This window comes from Clupea harengus, chromosome 4 (genome assembly GCF_900700415.2).
Source record: "Clupea harengus chromosome 4, Ch_v2.0.2, whole genome shotgun sequence".
Taxonomy (NCBI): Eukaryota; Metazoa; Chordata; class Actinopteri; order Clupeiformes; family Clupeidae; genus Clupea; species Clupea harengus.
In genome coordinates this window covers 27,877,503-27,897,502 of record NC_045155.1, presented here as the reverse complement: position 1 = coordinate 27,897,502, position 20,000 = coordinate 27,877,503, and the positions used below count along the sequence as shown (strand labels likewise).

The following is a 20,000-nucleotide window of genomic DNA, read 5'->3' as shown; positions in this document are numbered from 1 at the left end:
TCTCCTGATAGGCTCGGACCAAACCAAGAGCACTGAACGACTTCCTGGTCATGCATGCATGCTCTGATTATCTGATCAGTTCAGGCGCAGCAGGGGGGGCTAAAGGCTGACAAGAGGCACCCAGCTGCTGACACTGGGAAAGGATTCTATTCTATTCAGTTCAGTTCAGTTCAGTTCAGTTCAGTTCAGTTCAGTTCAGTTCAATTCAGTTCAATTCAATTCAATTCGATTCGATTCAATTCAGTTCAGTTCAGTTCAGTTCAGTTCAATTCAATTAAATACATTTCAGTTCAATTACGTGTAGTTCAGTGCAGTTCAATTAAATTCAATTCATGTCAAGTCAGTCCAGTTTAAGTCAATTCTGCCTAGTATAATTTATTTATATAGTACCAGGTGGATCAGAGCAGAACCCAGCTCTGAAGAGAGTCCCAGGTGGATCAGAGCAGAACCCAGCTGTGAAGGGGGTCCCAGGTGAATCAGAGCAGAACCCAGCTCTGAAGGGGGTCCCAGGTGGATCAGAGCAGAACCCAGCTCTGAAGGGGGTCCCAGGTGGATCAGAGCCTGATCAGGTCTGGATCTGTCCTGGGCAAAGGCTCCTGGGTAACCCTTGTGAAATGGGGTTATTCTGCTGCCCTTGATTAGATCATCAGTAATGACTAATACTAGATGCTGAAGAACAATAAAGACCTCATTCTGGAGCTCACTAGCGCACGTCACAGTGGCCCGAAGCTGCTTTACTGTGATTGTGTGGTTGAATTAGGTTGTACTGCACCCAGCATGTTTCAGAGAACACACGCAGTGATAGCACGCAGTGATAGCTTGTAGATGTCAAAACACAGTGCATTTTAATGGGTACTAATGATGCAGGGAATTTAAAATCCCACAAGATACTTTTACATGTTGTTAGCTGACATAGTGCACTCTGTAAACATAGATAGACACACGCACACACAAACACACACACATATATACATATACATACATATACATATACATTCACACACACACACACACACACACACACAGACACATACAAACACACACACACACACACACACACACACACACACACACACACACACACACACACACACACACACATACACACACACACACTCACACAAATACACATACACACACACACACACACACATACACACACATACACTTGAATATGCCCTCAGATATGTGCAAGTCTATTGTGGGCCTCTTGAGACAGGCCAGAACATGACAGGCACTTCAGAGCAGGTGTCTTAACAGAAAATTACAGTGAAGCAAGCATCTCATAATAGGACATGATGGAAAGAAACACACAAGGATGCGTGTTTAGGTTGGCTTACACACCCACACACACATACCACACACACACACACACACACACACACCACCTCTCTGGCACACACATCCACGGCAACGCTAGCCTCTCATTTAGCCAGCCGGCTTCATATCTGTTAATTAAATCACGCAGGTGATGCTCACGGCTCAAATGAGAAAACTGAAGGGCTTCAAACGCCGTGATTAGAGCCTCTCTCTGCCTGACTGCCTGATAAGGAATCTGTTGCTGTTTGCTCCTGCAGAGACAGACACAGAGACAGACACAGAGACAAAGACAGGGACAGATGAGGAGAACAGGCTGAGAGAACACGAGACTCCTGCTGCAGAGACTACCACAGCTCCCCCACCGACCACCACGAGCTCTCCAACCACCGGCTACCACGACCCATGTGCAGGTGAAGACCACTAGGCCACTAGGACACATGAAGTCTTTAAAATGAAGTCCTTATTGTTTAGCTCATTATTTATAATATAGTTATATTAATGATAGTGAATAATATTCATCTTTATTTTCCCTGGAACCATGCAACACCGCTTAATGAGTATTTAGAGGGCAGGGAGTTGAATTGAGTAATTTTTCATATATATATAATTTATGTATATATATACAGTATATATATATGGTAAAGCATAAGTATGGTAAAAATGTGTAGCCAACCCTTTACTGTAAGTCATTCCTGAATCCAAGCGCAACTGACCTTGAAACATAACGGATTGTGTCAGAGATGGAAACTCATTGGAAGTACAGTTCACCAAGGTCAAGGGTGTTGGGAGGAAAGAGGAAATGCGAAAACAAGAGTTCCTATGAATCACCCAAACGTTTTATCGCGCGCACCAAGGACCAACATAGGGGTTATTTTTTGTCCTTTTGTTCAAACTAATCGCCATGACGACTCTTGTTGCCATTTCAGGAAATGGCCCGTGTGCACAGAGATGCACCCCAGTGGCAGGGTGGCCACAGTGTTCCTGTTTCCCAGGATTCTCTCTGGCAGCGGATGGCCACACATGTGAAGGTACGGTAGCGTGGAAGAATAACACTGTGCTTCCAGCTGTGGGGAGAAGTGTGTGATGTGATTAGGGACAAGAGTGCATCTGTTGCTCAGTCAAATGAGTTATAAAATCCTGCCAATCAGTTCATGAACAGATGCATAGTCACTGGCACTTGTAAATTATCACACAAACACAAGTCATATTCATACACATAAACGCACAGACACCACACACACACACACACACACACAAGATCAAACACAGCTGGTCACAGTCACACAGTCCATCATGCACACATAAGCACATTACTTACATTTACATTTACATTTAGTCATTTAGCAGACGCTTTTATCCAAAGCGACTTACAAGGATCCAAAGCGACTTACAAGGATTTACCTACACACACACACACACACACACACACACACACACACACACACAAACACACACACACACACACACACACACACACACACACACACACACATACACACACAAACACACACACACACACACACACGGCACATACACTCACACACACACACTCACACACACACACACACACACTCACACACACACACACACACACACACACACACACACACAAACACACACACACACACACACACACACACACACACATACACACACAAACACACACACACACACACACACACACGGCACATACACTCACACACACACACTCACACACACACACACACACACACACACACACACACACACACACACACAAAAACACTGTACAGACATGCATAAACAGACACACATGGGTTCCACAGACATAATAGCCCAGTGTTTTCCCCACAGACAGCTCTCAGGCAGTGGTTCAGCCTGCTCAGGAATGTGGAGCTTTGGCTCTGCTGAATCTCTGAGGTTTGAAATGCCGTCCACACTCCCTGTCCCTGTCCCTGTCCCCGTCCACACTCCCCGTCCACACTCCCTGTCCCTGTCCCTGTCCCCATCCAAACTCCCCGTCCACACTCCCTGTCCCTGCCTCACCTACCTGTCCCTGTCCCTGTCCCCATCCAAACTCCCCGTCCACACTCCCTGTCCACACTCCCTGTCCCTGCCTCACCTACCTGTCCCTGTCCCTGTCCACACTCCCTGTCCACACTCCCTGTCCCTGTCCCTGTCCCACCTACCTGTCCCTGTCCCTGTCCCTGTTCCTGTCTCACCTACCTGTCCCTGTCCCTGTCCACACTCCCTGTTCCTGTCCCTGCCTCACCTACCTGTCCCTGTCCACACTCCCTGTTCCTGTCCCTGCCTCACCTACCTGTCCCTGTCCCTGTCCACACTCCCTGTTCCTGTCCCTGCCTCACCTACCTGTCCCTGTCCCTGTCCACACTCCCTGTCCACACTCCCTGTCCCTGTCCCTGTCCCTGTCCCACCTACCTGTCCCTGTCCCTGTCCCTGTTCCTGTCTCACCTACCTGTCCCTGTCCCTGTCCACACTCCCTGCCTCTGTCCCTGGCCTGTTCCTGTCTCACCTACCTGTTCCTGTCTCACCTGCCTGAATACCTGAAAAGCCTCCTGCTAATCAGTCGATCAGCAGTGTAATTAGAGACCACGTCCCCTCCGGGTTTATGTTGTGCCTTTCTTCTCATATATAATACCCGTCTTTAAAAAATGGTACAGAGTGTCCTCTTATCTTCAGCTCAATTGAAGGCTGTCCTTGGACCGAGCGACTGGAGTTCTGGAACAGAATGAGGCGAAATCCTTCTCGAATAGAGTGTTGTGACATTCTAAATTCAGCAGCTTTCCTCACAGATCGTGTATTGTTTGGGGGCTTACAGTGCGGGCCGCGCGCCCGAGCGCCCGATCCCTTTGTGGGGTGAAGAGTGTGGAGCCAGTGCAGTGCCTGGCTAATCTGCCCGGGGTCTGTGTCTCAGTCCCACTGATTAGAGGGGGCGCACTCTGGAGCCTTTCACTAATGTCAATGTTCTTTCTCTTGTTCTTGTTCTCGTTCACTCTCTCTCTCCCTTTCTCTTGCGTTGTCTCTCTCGCTCCCTCTGTATTTCTCTGTCCTCAACTCCCTCACTTTCTCTCTCTCTGTCCTCTCTCTCATTTTCTCTTTCTGTCCTGCTCTCTCTCATTCTCTCTCTGTCCTCTCTCTCATTCTCTCTCCTGTCCTCTTTCTTTCTCTCACTACCTCTCTCTTTCCCTCTCTTCACCTTCCACTCTAGTCTGCTCTCTCTCTTCTCTTCTCTCCTCTCTCCCTCAATCTCTCTCTCTCTCTCTCTCTCTCTCTCTCTCACTCTCCCCCTGTTGTAGATATAAATGAGTGCATGCTGATGACCCATAACTGTCAGCTGAATGAGAGGTGCAGCAACACAGTTGGCCATTACTTCTGTGAGAGGCTGATCGTCTGCCCTGCAGGATACCAAGAGAACAACGATGCCTGTGAAGGTAAACCCTACTATGTCAAACATCAGACTCACATCTCTCATCCTCTCTATGCCTGTGAAGGTAAACCCTATGTCAAACATCACACTCACATCTCTCATCCACTCTATGTCTGTGAAGGTAAACCCTACTATGTCAAACATCAGACTCACATCTCTCATCCTCTCTATGCCTGTGAAGGTAAACCCTACTATGTCAAACATCAGACTCACATCTCTCATCCACTCTATGTCTGTGAAGGTAAACCCTACTATGTCAAACATCACACTCACATCTCTCATCCTCTCAATGTCTGTGAAGGTAAACCCTACTATGTCAAACATCACACTCACATCTCTCATCCACTCTATGTCTGTGAAGGTAAACCCTACTATGTCAAACATCACACTCACATCTCTCATCCTCTCAATGTCTGTGAAGGTAAACCCTACTATGTCAAACATCACACTCACATCTCTCATCCACTCTATGTCTGTGAAGGTAAACCCTACTATGTCAAACATCACACTCACATCTCTCATCCACTCTATGCCTCTGAAGGTAAACCCTATGTCAAACATCACACTCACATCTCTCATCCACTCTATGCCTGTGAAGGTAACCCCTACTATGTCAAACATCACACTCACATCTGTCATCCACTCTATGTCTGTGAAGGTAACCCTACTATGTCAAACATCACACTCACATCTCTCATCCTCTCTATGTCTGTGAAGGTAAACCCTACTATGTCAAACATCACACTCACATCTGTCATCCACGCCATTTACAGATAAACAAATATTAATATTATTTTAGTATTATATGCACAATTTTTCACAAATATGCACTAATTCCAGGCATTGTCCCTTGACATACATTGACCCTATGTTTTGTTTTGGAAAATGTTGTGGTAGTCTTCATCTGGTAAAACTCGAGATTGTGAACTTGATCATGGATTTTTAGGAACTATGGAATGAAAGGATCCTCAAAGAGTGTGAGGACAGTTTGCTGCATGGAGCATTGGCTCCGCTAAGCAGGCAGAGAGCTGCTGGTGTAGGTGGGACACAGATAGACACACACACAGACACACAGACACACACACACACACACACACACACACACACACACACACACACACAAGCTGCTGGTGTAGGTGGGATACATTTCTCATCATTTCCATGGCCTACGCTTTGGCAAAGCCTGTCCGGCTCACAAGCAAGTTCATTGAGCTTGCCTGCTGCCGAGGCCCTGTAAAACACATGTTTATCTCCGTTACCAAGCAGGCCTGCCGTGGGCTGACATGAGTCCTGCAGGGAGCGCCACGGCAACCCAACACAGACTCAGCACTGCAGTAATTACCACTGCACAGTGAGCTAATGTCTTATAAGCACAATGGCAACCCAACATAGACTCAGCACTGCAGTAGTGACCACTGCAGTAATGACCACTGCAGTAATGACCACTGCACAGTGAGCTAATGTCTTATAAGCACAATGGCAACCCAACACAGACTCAGCACTGCAGTAGTGACCACTGCAGTAATGACCACTGCAGTAATGACCACTGCACAGTGAGCTAATGTCTTATAAGCACAATGGCAACCCAACACAGACTCAGCACTGCAGTAGTGACCACTGCAGTAATGACCACTGCAGTAATGACCACTGCACAGTGAGCTAATGTCTTATAAGCACAATGGCAACCCAACACAGACTCAGCACTGCAGTAGTGACCACTGCAGTAATGACCACTGCAGTAATGACCACTGCACAGTGAGCTAATGTCTTATAAGCATTTTCGTCTCCCCTGGGATAGGGTGGCGAGTGTGTGTGTGTGTGTGTGCTTATATATATGTGTGTGTGTGTGTGTGTGTGTGTGTGCGAGAGCATGTGTACGTGTGCATGTATATATGGAAGTGTGTGTTTGTATGCATGCATGCATGCATGTGTGTGTGTGAGTGTGTGTGTGCATGCATGTGTACATGCATATGTGTGTGTGCGTGCATGCGTGTGCAAGCATGTGTGTGTGCATGCATGTGTGTGTGTTTGTGCATGTGTGTGTTCGTACATATGTCTGCATGTGTGTGCATGCATACTTAAGTGTGTGTGTGTGTGTGTGTGTGTGTGTGTGTGTGAGCCATGCGAGCTACAGTGGCAGTGGTTTGTTTCCTACCCGTGAGCTGTCAGGCTTGGCTCATCTCATCCGTGGCAGTGCCAGAGTGTTGTCAGCAGTGCGGAGACAGTTAATGAGTTTCTGGAGTTGAAGCGCTGCAGTCCCTGAGGGCCTCCCCACCATGATGATGATAATGCATCTGAGCTCGTCGTTTAGGACAGTCGCATTCCCCAGCACCGGGAGAGGCTGCAGATCGACAGATGCGCTCCCGTGATTGACAGCCGGGAAAGTCCCCTGTAGATAGGTGCTATGTGTGGGTGTGTGTACATTAATGTATGTTCGAATGGTATGCTTTTATATGCTCATAATGAATGGATTTTGATAGACAGAGCGGTATGGCTGACCTGATGGTGCATAGATGAAATATCTGTTGAAGAGAATTTAAATCGTTATTTTCTCTCTTGCTTCTAATATGCTGTGATTTATCCGTGTTAAGAAAGCCACACTGCTTAGTTGGACAATATGGAGAGAGAGAGAGAGTGAATAGAGAGGGAGGCTTTGCTCTGTCTCTGATGGTTCTCTAGCACTCTGTTTCCTGTGCTTGAACCACAGTGCCACCAAGTGGGGACAATGCACAACACACACCACACAGCTCTTCCCTTCAAAACAGCAGTCAAGCACTGTTACGTTGTGTGATAATAGATAATGGACGTGTTATTTTAGGGCTGAATATGAGTATACATGAGTATTTTTGGCAATGCGACTTGGCTATTTAGACTATTTAAGATGTCATGTCTATAGCTCAGTTTGAAAATGTAATGGGCTTTGAAAACGCAAATCGAATTTTCTCCTCGCGTACCCCCTGAACCACTTTGCGTACCCCTGGGGGTACGCGTACCCCAGTTTGGGAACCGATGTTCTAGGCCACCCACCCTGAGCAGCCTGCTATCGTTCCCCATTAACCTGCTCTGTGTTCTGGCTTCAGATATCGATGAATGCACACAGAGGACCCAGGACTGCAGGACGGGCTACGAGTGCCGCAACACGCCCGGCTCCTTCACCTGCCAGCTGCCCGTGGCGCGCTGCTCCGGTGGCTTCACCCAGGATGTCAGTGGGCACTGTGTCGGTGAGAAGAGAGTGGGACTACTCTGCTGTACAGAGCTCCCAGCTGTGTGTTTGTGTGTGTGTGTGTGTGTGTGTGTGTGTGTGTGTGTGTGTGTGTGTGTGTGTGTGTGTGAGTGTGTGTGTGTGTGTGTCTGTGTGAGTGTGTGTGTGTGTGTGTGTGTGTGTGTGTGTGTGTGTGTGTGAGTGTGTGTGCTGCTCCGGCGGGGAGAGAGAGAGAGAGAGAGAGAGACCTTGTCTTGACCTTGACTCCTAGTGTTTATGATGGTGGTCAGCCTGGTTTTTTGGCTTTTTTCTGTCTGACTGTGGTTGTGTTTCTGTCTGACTGTGGTTGAGTTTCTGTCTGACTGTGTTTCTGTCTGACTGTGGTTGTGTTTCTGTCTGACTGTGGTTGTGTTTCTGTCTGACTGTGTTTCTGCCTGACTGTGTTTCTGTCTGACTGTGTTTGTGTGTCTGACTGTGCTTGACTGTGTTCCCATCTGTGTGTCTGACTGTGACTGATGACAGCTTCCCCCCTGCAGTGGCTGTCTTCGCCTGTCTGTGTGTTTGTGTGTGTGTTCCTCATGTTCCCGTGTCTCTCTCTTCTTGCTTCTGGCAGAGTTTGTCATGTCTTTGGCTACATGTTTTTGTGTTTTTCACTGATGTCTGTGTGTGTTTGCGTGTGTGTGCTATGGCTGTGGATTCATGTGTATTTGTGTTCCAGACTCTTCTGACCTGTGGCACAGTGTGTTGTGTGTGTGTGTGTGTGTGTGTGTGTGTGTTGATGTGTGTCTGTGTGTGTGTCTGAGTGTCTGTGTGTGTTTGTGTGTGTGTCTGTGTTAACCGCGGCTTCAAGTGTCTTTCAGTTCCTCTCTGATCCTGCCTCTGGCTGAGTGTGTCAGATTGTGTGCTCATATCTCTCTCTCTCTCTCTCTCTCTCTCTCTCCTTCTCTCTCCTTCTCTCTCCTCTCTCTCTCCGCCTCTCTCTCTCCCTCCCTCTCTCTCTCTCCCTCCCTCTCTCTGTCTCTCTCCCCCTCTCTCTCCCTCTCTCTCTCCTCTCTCTCTTTCCCTCTCTCTCTCTCTCTCTCCCCTCTCGCTCTCTCTCTCCCCCCCTCTCTCTCCCTCCCCCTCTTTCTCTCCCTCTCTCTCTATCTCCCTCTTTCCCTCTCTCTCTCTCTCCCTCTCTCTGTCTCCCTCTCTCCCCCTCTCTCTCCATCTCCCTCTCTCTCTCCCCTCCCTCTCCCTCTCTCCCCCTCTCTCTCCCCCCTCTCTCTCCCTCTCTCCTGAAGACTATTGAGTTAAACACCCCACAGGCAGAGTTAGATGAAAGCTGAAAGCGTGCGGGGCTAGGCGGCGGCTGCAGTGGCTGCCGTGGCGGAGATGAAAGAGCCACTTTCTCTTCCTGCATTCTGACGTCTCGGAATGATCCCCCGGGGAAGGGAACTGGGGCATGTCGAGGCAGCCCGTGGAGAGAGAGAGAGAGGTGTTGGGGGAGAGAGAGATAGGTGTTGGGGGAGAGGCCAGCCAAGCAAACAGATTATGCACACTGTTAGGGGCCAGGAGAGCAAGGGGGTTGTGACACCGGACGTGGACGTGTTGATAAGACAGCGTGTCTAAGTGTGTCTTCTTCTCGCCCTCCTTCCTCTCTCTCTCTCTCTCTCTCTCTCTCTCTCTCTCTCTCTCTCGCTCTGTGCTGTCTGACACAAATAAAATCACAAACAAACACCTACACACACACACAAACAAATAATTCAACACCAATACACCAAACAAACACATACATACATCCCTACATACACACACACTCACCCCACCTAAACACACACACACACACAAACACACCCCACCTAAACAACACACACACACACACACACACACACACACACACACCCCTCTCCTCTCCTGCTCTTCTCTCTGCTGTGTGTTGCTGCAGATGTGGATGAGTGCAGCAGTATTGCCCAGCCCTGCAGCTCAGGGTTCAACTGCATCAACACCGTGGGCTCATACACCTGCCAGAGGAAGGTCCTCATCTGTAGCCGTGGCTACCATGCCAGCCCGGACGGAAACAGGTGCATAGGTGAGAATATGACCCCCACAAGGTCAAAGGTCGAGGGCCTCCACAGAGGGTTTGTTTAGCCGCCAGGTAGAAGCCATAGTGAAAACAGATGATCTGCTCTAACGGTAACAGCCTCACAACATGGACGCCAGTATAGCGTACTTTCTTCATGAAGCGTGCCTCTTCCGTCTCTTATCTGTCTACCTTAGAAGCAATTCAGCAGTTCTAGTTTGTCTTTAATATACAGATACAGATACAAATACACTGCATCAAAGTAATCACTTTATAATGTCTTGGTCTCTTACAGTAAAAAATGAATTTGTATAGCAAGCATTAGCGTTGTCATTACTGTGGAGCTACTTCCACTACCAAGCCGACACGTTCCCCACGAATCTCCCTCCTGTGGCTCTCTGTGTGCAGACGTGAATGAGTGCCAGACTGGCGTCCACCGCTGCGGAGATGGCCAGACCTGCCACAATCTGCCCGGCACCTACCGCTGCGAGTGCCAGCCTGGCTACCAGTACGACATGTTCCGGAAGACGTGTGTCGGTATGTACAGCCAGAGGGCGCGAGATGAGGAGATGAGGAAATATTCACATTTGCATTTGACACGTATCATTAAACACACGCTTTCTTCCAGATTACTAAGCTTACAGAACAGGTGAAGTATACGTACGTTTTAATGTCTACTCAACAGGAAACAATACATACCATCAGAATGAAAAACTACTTTCTTCAGTTTAAAGGCAAATACAAACAGATAAGAGACTTCGTGAACAGGGTCTGGCCTTGTTCCACTGGGGATTGTTTCTAGTCATTGCATCCTAACAGGCATACCCATTTTGAAACCGTTGGACCAGTCTTTAACCAATCAGCATGTACCATTATGGTATTGTTATACTTCCTACTTCGCCGTCACTGGTGCATTATGGGATTGTTCACTGGTGCACACTGATATATATCAGGCTTTACCTAAACCACTGGTGCACACTGATATACATCAGGCTTTACCCAAACCACTGGTGCACACTGATATACATCAGGCTTTACCCAAACCACTGGTGCACACTGATATATACATCAGGCTTTACCCAAACCACTGGTGCACACTGATATATACATCAGGCTTTACCCAAACCCCGTTGGCAGGAAGGCAACTATGTCTTTGCCCTAGACTAATAATATTACACATTCTTACACATTTATCATCACATTTAGCTTAATTTCAACATCATCACATTTAGCTTCATTTTAACGTCATTGCATTTAGCCCCCCCCCCCCACTGGTCACTGATTGGTGAGCCCGACAGGCGCTAAACATGGGTTTTAGCGTGCTTGCTAGCACTCCCGCTTCCCATGTCCGAGGGTACAGTTTAAAGTCCAGTGCAAATCTGTGCTTCTCACAGCCAAGGTGACACGTGTATGTACCCCCCTCAGTGCCCTCTCCTCTCCTCTCCTCTCCTCTCCTCTCCACTGTGCAAGAGTGAGCGAATGCTAGCGATACCCAGACAGGCACTAACCTGTGTTTTAGTTTTACTTACCAGCACAGTCTGAGGATGCAGGCACTAACCTGTGTTTTAGTTTTACTTACCAGCACAGTCTCAGGATGCAGGCTTGAGTTGTAAGTGTGTGTACCCTCTCTTGTGCGGTTTGTCCTGTGCAGATAAGAATGAATGCTGGCAAAACTCAGACAACTAACACAGGTTTTAGTTCTCTTTCTCACAACCCAGGCCACATGCTATGCTACGTGCTATGCTACGTGCTATGCTACGTGCTATGCTACATGCTTACCCTCTCCTGTGCCTTGTGCAGATGTGAACGAGTGCTGGCGTTACCCAGGGAGACTGTGTGCTCAGACGTGTGAGAACACTCCCGGCTCCTATCAGTGCTCCTGCACCGCCGGCTTCCGCCTAACCAGCGACGGCAAGAACTGCGAAGGTACACACAGATGAGGCAGTGATATGTGTGTGTGTGTGTTTGTGAATGTGAGTGTGTGTGTGTGTGTGTGTGTGTGTCAGTGTGTGTGTGTGTGCGTGTGTGTGTGTGTGTCTGTGTGTGTGTGTGTCTCAGTGTGTGTGTGTGTGTGCTTCTGAGTGTGTCCATGTGTGTGTGTGTGGTCTGTGTGTGTGTTTTCACATTTTTATGTGAGTCATCCCTCTGTACATCTAAGAATAGCTTGTCAACACTGCGTCACTGTTATCACAATATTTTATAATTAAGTAATTAGTAAAAAGTTCACTTTAAAATGTAAAAAAAAATGTAAAATGTGACCGCTTACAGACCATATAAACCTGTAGGTATCTGTATGGCACTGACTGTTCACCACATGCTTTTCCCCACCCAGACATTAACGAGTGCCTCAACAACCCCTGCGGTCAGGAGTGTGCCAACATCTATGGCTCCTACCAGTGCTACTGTCGCCAAGGCTACCACCTCAGTGACGACAGCCACTCCTGCGAAGGTTAGCAAACGCCTCACCGCAGCACGATGATGCGGTGCACTGATGGAGCTGAGAGGGATGTAATATCTGTCTTTAAAGAAAAGAAAAGGCGTTGATGTTGAAAGACATCACGGCGCACATGGCGTAATCATTTCCTCAACATATAATTCTTGTTTTTATAATTATAGTAATTAGTAATAATTATTTTTAATCAATTCAATCTCTTGTATGCCTTTGAGAAATCAGCTACTCTCTACCCATCGACTGTTGGTGACGTGGTTTCTCTCTCTGCTCTCCACAGACATCGATGAGTGTTCCCAGAGCATGGGACACCTCTGCACCTTCAAGTGCGTCAACACTGAAGGCAGCTACCAGTGTGCCTGCCCTGAGTACGGCTACACCATGTCTCCTAACGGACGATCCTGTCTAGGTGCGCTATCACCACCTCTTCCTTTCTGCCCCTTCACAATGATAGTAACACCTTATTAGAGCCCTCCACTCCGTCAGAACAATAGCTTCAACTTGTCATAAACGTGTTATGGTTAACATCATACTGTCATAAGGTTTTGTGACAGATTATTTCACCATTATCAGTAATTGCCTGTAAAGATCATATCATTCTCGATGCTATGACAGCATCTTTGAATGTGATTTGGACATCTAAGACATCTAAGAGCTTCTGATCATAGTAACGTGACACTGTTGTGTCTTTATGCTGCCATGGTCATGATGGCTTAATGAAAGATTATGGCCTCTTTAATATCTATTTTACAATTGAAGATTCCAGTAAAATGTTACCCTAACCACTTCATACTATTGGTAAAAGCCCCATATATCCCCCTTGCAGCCCTGTTGACTCGGCGTGTTTGCTTTACTCTGTTTTCGCAGATATTGACGAGTGTACTACCGGCACTCACAACTGCTCACTGTCGGAGACCTGCTACAACATCCAGGGAGAACACCGCTGTCTGTCTTTCAGCTGTCCAGACAACTACCGCCGCGTCTCAGACACGTACGCCTTGCCGCTCGGACACCACACACACACACACACACACACACACACACACACACACACACTAAGCCTTTCCATTGCTAAAGTGCAGCTGGTGCTGTCCTACTGCTGTGATTAAGACAGAGAGGGGAAAAAGACAGCTAGGTTTTGCAAGTTATTTTATTTTATTTTTAAGTTAGAACAGGATTGTAGTGTGAAACTGTGACTGCCATCTGGAGGGTGAAGGAAAGTATGCATTCAAAAGACACAAAGAACATCTAAGCAATGTGTATAGGTCAGCATTTGGTAGTAGGCTGACAGAACCTTTTTAAGAACCTATACACAGTATTTGCCTGATTAGGCAGCAAAATTCCTCCTTTGTCCTCCTCTGAAATGGGCTTAATGTAAAGACCGTGGTCCAAAAGTTAGAGGTTTTCACGCAGTCATGGAACACAAAAAATACACTGAAAATGAAAATGTGTTGGTTAGCATTTGGTAGCAGGTTTTTTTTTTTTTGAAAGCCCATGTGGTTGCGCTGCTGTAATTGATTAGCTGATGTTTGCCCTCTCACAGACGCTGCGAGCGAAACAGCTGTCCTAACTTCGTCGAGTGCCAGAACGCTCCGCTGCGGATCACCTACTACCAGCTGAGCTTCCAGACCAACACCATCATCCCGGCACAGATCTTCCGCATCGGGCCGTCGCCGGCCTACTCCGGCGACAACATCATCATCAGCATCCCCCGGGGCAACGAGGACAACTACTTCAGCACGCGCAAGCTCAACACCTACACGGGCGCCGTCTACCTGCAGCGCCAGGTGCACCAGGCCCGGGACTTCCTGATCGACGTGGAAATGAGGCTGTGGCGCCAGGGCACCTTCACCACCTTCATCGCCAGGATCTACGTCTTCATCACGGCGCCCGCTCTGTAACCGCAGCCCTCTTCACTCCGACCCCACACCACCACGCCGTTGAACTTGAAGGCCACGCTCGGCTAACCGCATTCAGAGTTCTGATCCACTATTCCTATAAACTGATTATGGCTATGAGAGGCTACTCACACTTAGCACAGCCTAGACCAGGAGTTATCAATCCTCCAATCCTGGAAGCTACCACCCCCCCCCTCCCCCCCCCACACACACACTCTGTATGGTTCTCTATCATGCTCTGCTCTGCATAACAGTGGAGCCCCCCTCTCTCATTCCCTCACCTCCCCAACACACACCACATCATGCCTATGAACTGAAGGTTGACTGAATGGCTACTCGCAATCGGAGCAACCAGAGCCGGCATTGGTTCTCAGTCCTCTCTCCTGTCCCCCCCCCCCCCCCCCTGCAGCACTGTTGTCCCGCCCCCCTTGCTCTATATAACAGTGAAGAGCCCCTTCCTGCTCTCTAGATTTCCCATCACCCCCTTCACTGCTGCTGATTGGCTGAATACACCTGATTTAGTTCATGAAAGGCATTACCCTAAACCCAATCAGGTGTGTGTGGGGAAGGGATGGGTAGAGTGTGTGTGTGTGTGGAGAAGGGATGGGTAGAGTGTGAGTGTGTTGGGAAGGGATGGGTAGAGTGTTTGTGTGTGTGTGTGTGTGGAGAAGGGAAGGGTAGAGTGTGTTTGTGTGTGGAGAAGGGATGGGTAGAGTGTGTGTGTGTGGAGAAGGGATGGGTAGAGTGTTTGTGTGTGTGTGTGTGTGGAGAAGGGAAGGGTAGAGTGTGTGTGTGTGTGGAGAAGGGATGGGTAGAGTGTGTGTGTGTGTGTGTGTGTGGAGAAGGGAAGGGTAGAGTGTGTGTGTGTGTGGAGAAGGGATGGATAGAGTGTTTGAATCAGGTGTGTGTGGGGAAGGGATGGGTAGAGTGTTTGTGTGTGTGTGTGTGGAGAAGGGATGGGTAGAGTGTGTGTGTGTGTGTGTGTGTGTGTGGAGAAGGGATGGGTAGAGTGTGTGTGTTTGTGTGTGTGTGTGTGTGGAGGGGATGGGTAGAGTGTTTGTGTTTGTGTGTGTGTGGGGATGGGATGGGTAGAGTGTGTGTTTGTGTGTGTGGAAGGGATGGGTAGAGTGTTTGTGTGTGTGTGTGTGGAGAAGGGATGGGTAGAGTGTGTGTGTGTGTGTGTGTGTGTGTGGAGAAGGGATGGGTAGAGTGTGTGTGTTTGTGTGTGTGTGTGTGTGGAGGGGATGGGTAGAGTGTTTGTGTTTGTGTGTGTGTGGGGATGGGATGGGTAGAGTGTGTGTTTGTGTGTGTGGAAGGGATGGGTAGAGTGTTTGTGTGTGTGGAGAGTGTTTGAATCAGGTGTGTGTGTGGAAGGGATGGGTAGAGTGTCCGTGTGTGTGTGTGGAGAAGAAATGGGTAGTGTGTGTGTGTGTGTGTGTGTAGAAGGGATGGGTAGAGTGTGTGTGTGTGGAAAAGGGATGGGTAGAGTGTGTGTGTGTGTGTGTGGAAGGGATGGGTAGAGTGTTTGTGTGTGTGTGTGTGTGTGTGTGTGTGTGGAAGGGATGGGTAGAGTGTTTGTGTGTGTGTGTGTGTGTGTGTGGAAGGGATGGGTAGAGTGTTTGTGTGTGTGTGTGTGTGTGTGGAAGGGATGGGTAGAGTGTGTGTGTGTGTGTGTGTGTGTGTGGAGAAGGGATGGGTAGAGTGTGTGTGTGTGTGTGTGTGTGTGTGTGTGTGTGTGTGTGTGTGTGTGTGGAAGGGATGGGTAAAGTGTTTGAATCAGGTGTGTGTGGAGAAGGGATGGGTAGAGTGTGTGTGTGTGTGTGGAAGGGATGGGTAGAGTGTGTGTGTGTGTGTGTGTGTGTGTGTGTGTGTGTGTGTGTGTGTGTGTGTGTGTGTGTGTGTGTGTGTGTGGAAGGGATGGGTAGAGTGTGTGTGTGTGTGTGTGTGTGTGGAAGGGATGGATAGAGTGTGTGTGTGTGTGTGTGTGTGTGTGTGTGTGTGTGTGTGTGTGTGTGTGTGTGTGTGTGTGTGTGTGTGTGTGTGTGTGTGGAAGGGATGGGTAGAGTGTTTGCAGGGCAGGAGGCCTCAGGAGGAGGGTGGAGAATCATTGGACTAGACTGAAGGCCCACAGGGCAGAGCTGGTGCTATGGACAGAAGCGTTAAGGTGCTGTATGTCATTTTGCTGTTGTGCTTCCAGACCCACTGCAATGATGTAACTCTGAAAGGACAGTGAAAAGATCATATACAACAATGTCTCCTGTCTTTGTTTTTTAGGATTTTAAGGGTAGGATAGGACCCATTTATTTAAATTTTTGAGTTCAAGGACATTTTTAAGAAATGCAATAAAAAAGCCTGAACAATATAGTCAAGATGTGCAGCACATATGCAACTATTTAAAATCATTTTGCTTTCAGAGTTACATTAGTGTTCTCCGTCTAGACCCATGCTTACAACACAAACTACATATCGTATAATCATAGACTAAAACACTCTCAAGAAAGAATCTCTTTTCAACACTGATCTTTAGTCTAGGACAAGGAAAGAAACCGTCCAGGTGTGTTTTCATACGTAAACCAGCCTACATGGACAGCTGTCACCTTTAATGTCTGCCTAGATTATGATCGGATCTCAGGCCTTCAAGAAGTAGATCATGTCCAGTACTTTATATTTATGCTGCCTAACTTTCTTCTTACCTCATAGATGGAATGATGCTGGAGGGGGGAGGCTGTTCATTTGAGAAGTGTGTTGTTCACGATGAAAGACTGATTCATATGTTGTTCAAATGGGCATGTAAGTGCTCTGCTATTTATCCCCGACCAGGTGTACCACTGTCCCCCTTAAAAAGCTTTAGTTTTGTAACGCTCTGCTAATTCTTTGCTAAATATTTTATTCTGTTCGCACATGTATTTGTAATTTCAGGCACATTATTATATGGATGTATAAAATTTTAAGCTGTTTTCATGAAATCCTATGATTTTTAGTAAAAAAATAAATGAATACATTTTAATGTAGTGTCATCATTACAAGTGCCACCATTTTAGAAGCAGAGTTGTCTTTTCTGTCACAGTAAACCATTTTAGAAGCAGAATTGTCTTTTCTGTCACAGTAAACCGCTTTTCTCTCACATATTTTAGAAGCAGAGTTGTCTTCTCTATCACAGTAAACCGTTTTTCTCTTACGTATGTGTGCTAGAAACAGAGAGTATGCTGCTGCGTTATGAAACCGTTTGTGCTGTTGTCATAAGCCTAAATCCACAGGGATAGAAGGCATTAAGACCTTCATGACATTGGATAAGTAGCACATTAGTGGCAGCTCTGCTTGCAGCCATATTACACACGGAGCTGATCCTCTCCAGGTCGGGACTTGCCTGTAATGAAATGTAATTGGGATCTCCCATCATCACCTATGAAAAGAGATCCTCTTCACTGTAACATTATTTAGATATTAATACTGCTGATTTGACCGCTGATACCCTTCTCTGCTGATGTGTTGTGTGTAGTTGAAGGCCTGTGCCATTGCCAGACAGTACATCGAGGGTTACGACGATGAGTATTTGCATAGGGGATGGGATTCAGTCTAGTAGGTTCGCTTGACACTTTTCTTTTTCTGCTGCAAGGACATCACAGTCTTTTGTACATACTAATACTTCTTTTAGCTGGATTGACCTCTTTGAATAGCAAGTTTTGTCAGATGTTCCAGAGGCATTTTGTGTATGGCTACCGCCGTCTGCTGTCTTGGACTGAGATCAAATAACAAATAACTTGTGGAATACAGTAAGGACTCTTAGAGGACTGCTGTAGATAAGATAAGTGATTGGGAGAGGTTCATCATGATCGACTAACCCAAAGTGGAGTTAAATTAGGTGTCCACAGATGAAAGGATCATGGACCTTTGCATGAGCCCCCCTGGCCTTGGGCCCTGATGGTGGGCCTGGGTGACACTGCCCCCTGCTGGTGGCTCTGTGCTCAGCAACACCCAGACAAACCCTCTGTAAGGAACATGCCACTGTTGAGCAAAAGACCCTGAGGTATCTTCAAACAAGTAGGTGACGACTCCTCCATCTTGACTTGAGTGAGCGTTACCCCCTGAATAATCACTATCTAGATTGTTAAACTATCATCGCATCAAAATATACAGTCACAGTACCGGGGTGGATCAAAACCTCCAAAGACCTCTACATCAAAAAAATAAATAAAAAATTAAACTAATTTAATTAAAATAATAATAACCAACACTTTAATTGTGTAACATTAAAGACAATTACCTGTCTGTTAAAAGATATAGTGACTTATAGTGCAGATAATGACCGAACATGAGTCAAATGTCATCTAGCTTCATTATGCCTCTGACACGAGGGCCCTCCCTCACCATTGTAAACATCGGAAAGGGTGTGGGCCCCTCCTTGACAACAGAACTGATGTTCACCACACATCCAAACACAGATGAGAGCCAATGATCTGCTCTGAAGGATGAGTTATACCAAGAAGGGTCATTACAACAAAAGAGTCGTAATGACTTTTTTTTCTCTCCTTCTATTCAAGTGGCTAATTTTAGCACTGACCCTTTTCATGTGACTGCTTGTACAGTAATTTCTATCATTAATCCCCTCCCTGCCATTCCCTGCAAAACTGCAATAAATGTAACGCCCTTGGAGTAGGCCATATACGCGTGCAAAACACAAATATAAAACTCTGGACCCGTACCCAAGCAGACACAACCCTTCTCTCCGGATCAGGGATGGAAAAGCACAGAAAAGAAATATGGAACAGTGTGAAGTATCAACAAATATGCAAGACATAGAGAACTGGAGTAAACGAGCCAAACCACCCAAAGACCCGTATGAAATAGTATTTACTAAGCATTTAATGAAGAGCATAGAAAAAGAAAATGGAGTGCTCAATTGGCCTAAATCTTGTTTTATAGGAGTTTTTGTGAATGCAGTCGTTTGTCCTTTTCAGACAGAAATACACACTAGGATATTATGATTACATACCAATTATAAATCATAATCTTCACAAGTATTACCCAATAGACTAATTGATAAGCATAAGACATACACCCGAAAGGGCCATGTGATTAATCCTGTATATCTTCACCGGTTCTCATTCACTTTAAAGTGCATAGGCTTGTTCACTTTAAAGTGTTTAGGCTAGTTTACTCAACATGGGAGCGTTTGACACCATGGAAAGCAAAAGCACGATCAGCAGAATAGTGGAGCTGACCCCTATAGTGGTTTGTCGCCGGTCTGGTCGGTGAGTCATGAGTTGCTCTTTCCTCTCCGCGCTCCGAACACTTCCGTCTATTCAGGTGCCATCCCGTGCTCCGTACGGTTCAGCGCAGGAGCGGTCGCCCGTGACGAATGATCCCCTTCCCCCAATTAGCTTTATCATCTCCACGGCTCTCGATAGTGTTTCAAGGACCACACATCTAGACAGACGGGAAGTGTAAGATAGACGCAGTCATTAGCAGTCTAAGGACACCTTAGGAACTTAGGGACAGAGAAGAAGTAAAGGACTTGAAGTATATTTTATATTACCCACAGGCTCCACATGCAGAGCTTGTTGGGTAAAAAGTACTATCCACAAATAAAAGTGTATCCTTTCTGTCATTATCTCTCATAATACTACTGCTACTGCTACTAC

General features: G+C 47.0%; 1 protein-coding gene across 1 annotated transcript in view; it reads left to right on the top strand.

Moving 5' to 3' along the window:
- LOC105900116 (fibulin-2-like) overlaps positions 1-14,557 on the top strand; it is a 35,888-nt gene extending 21,331 nt beyond the window's left edge. The window contains exons 7-17 of the mRNA XM_031566921.2: positions 1,578-1,730; positions 2,247-2,348; positions 4,617-4,751; positions 7,828-7,968; positions 9,877-10,020; positions 10,420-10,548; positions 11,812-11,937; positions 12,344-12,460; positions 12,741-12,869; positions 13,328-13,451; positions 14,004-14,557. Of these exons, the coding sequence (XP_031422781.1) occupies positions 1,578-1,730; positions 2,247-2,348; positions 4,617-4,751; positions 7,828-7,968; positions 9,877-10,020; positions 10,420-10,548; positions 11,812-11,937; positions 12,344-12,460; positions 12,741-12,869; positions 13,328-13,451; positions 14,004-14,361 (1,658 nt within the window). The 3' untranslated portion in view covers positions 14,362-14,557. The remainder of the gene's footprint in view (positions 1-1,577; positions 1,731-2,246; positions 2,349-4,616; positions 4,752-7,827; positions 7,969-9,876; positions 10,021-10,419; positions 10,549-11,811; positions 11,938-12,343; positions 12,461-12,740; positions 12,870-13,327; positions 13,452-14,003) is intronic.
- The last annotated feature ends 5,443 nt before the right edge of the window (positions 14,558-20,000 follow it).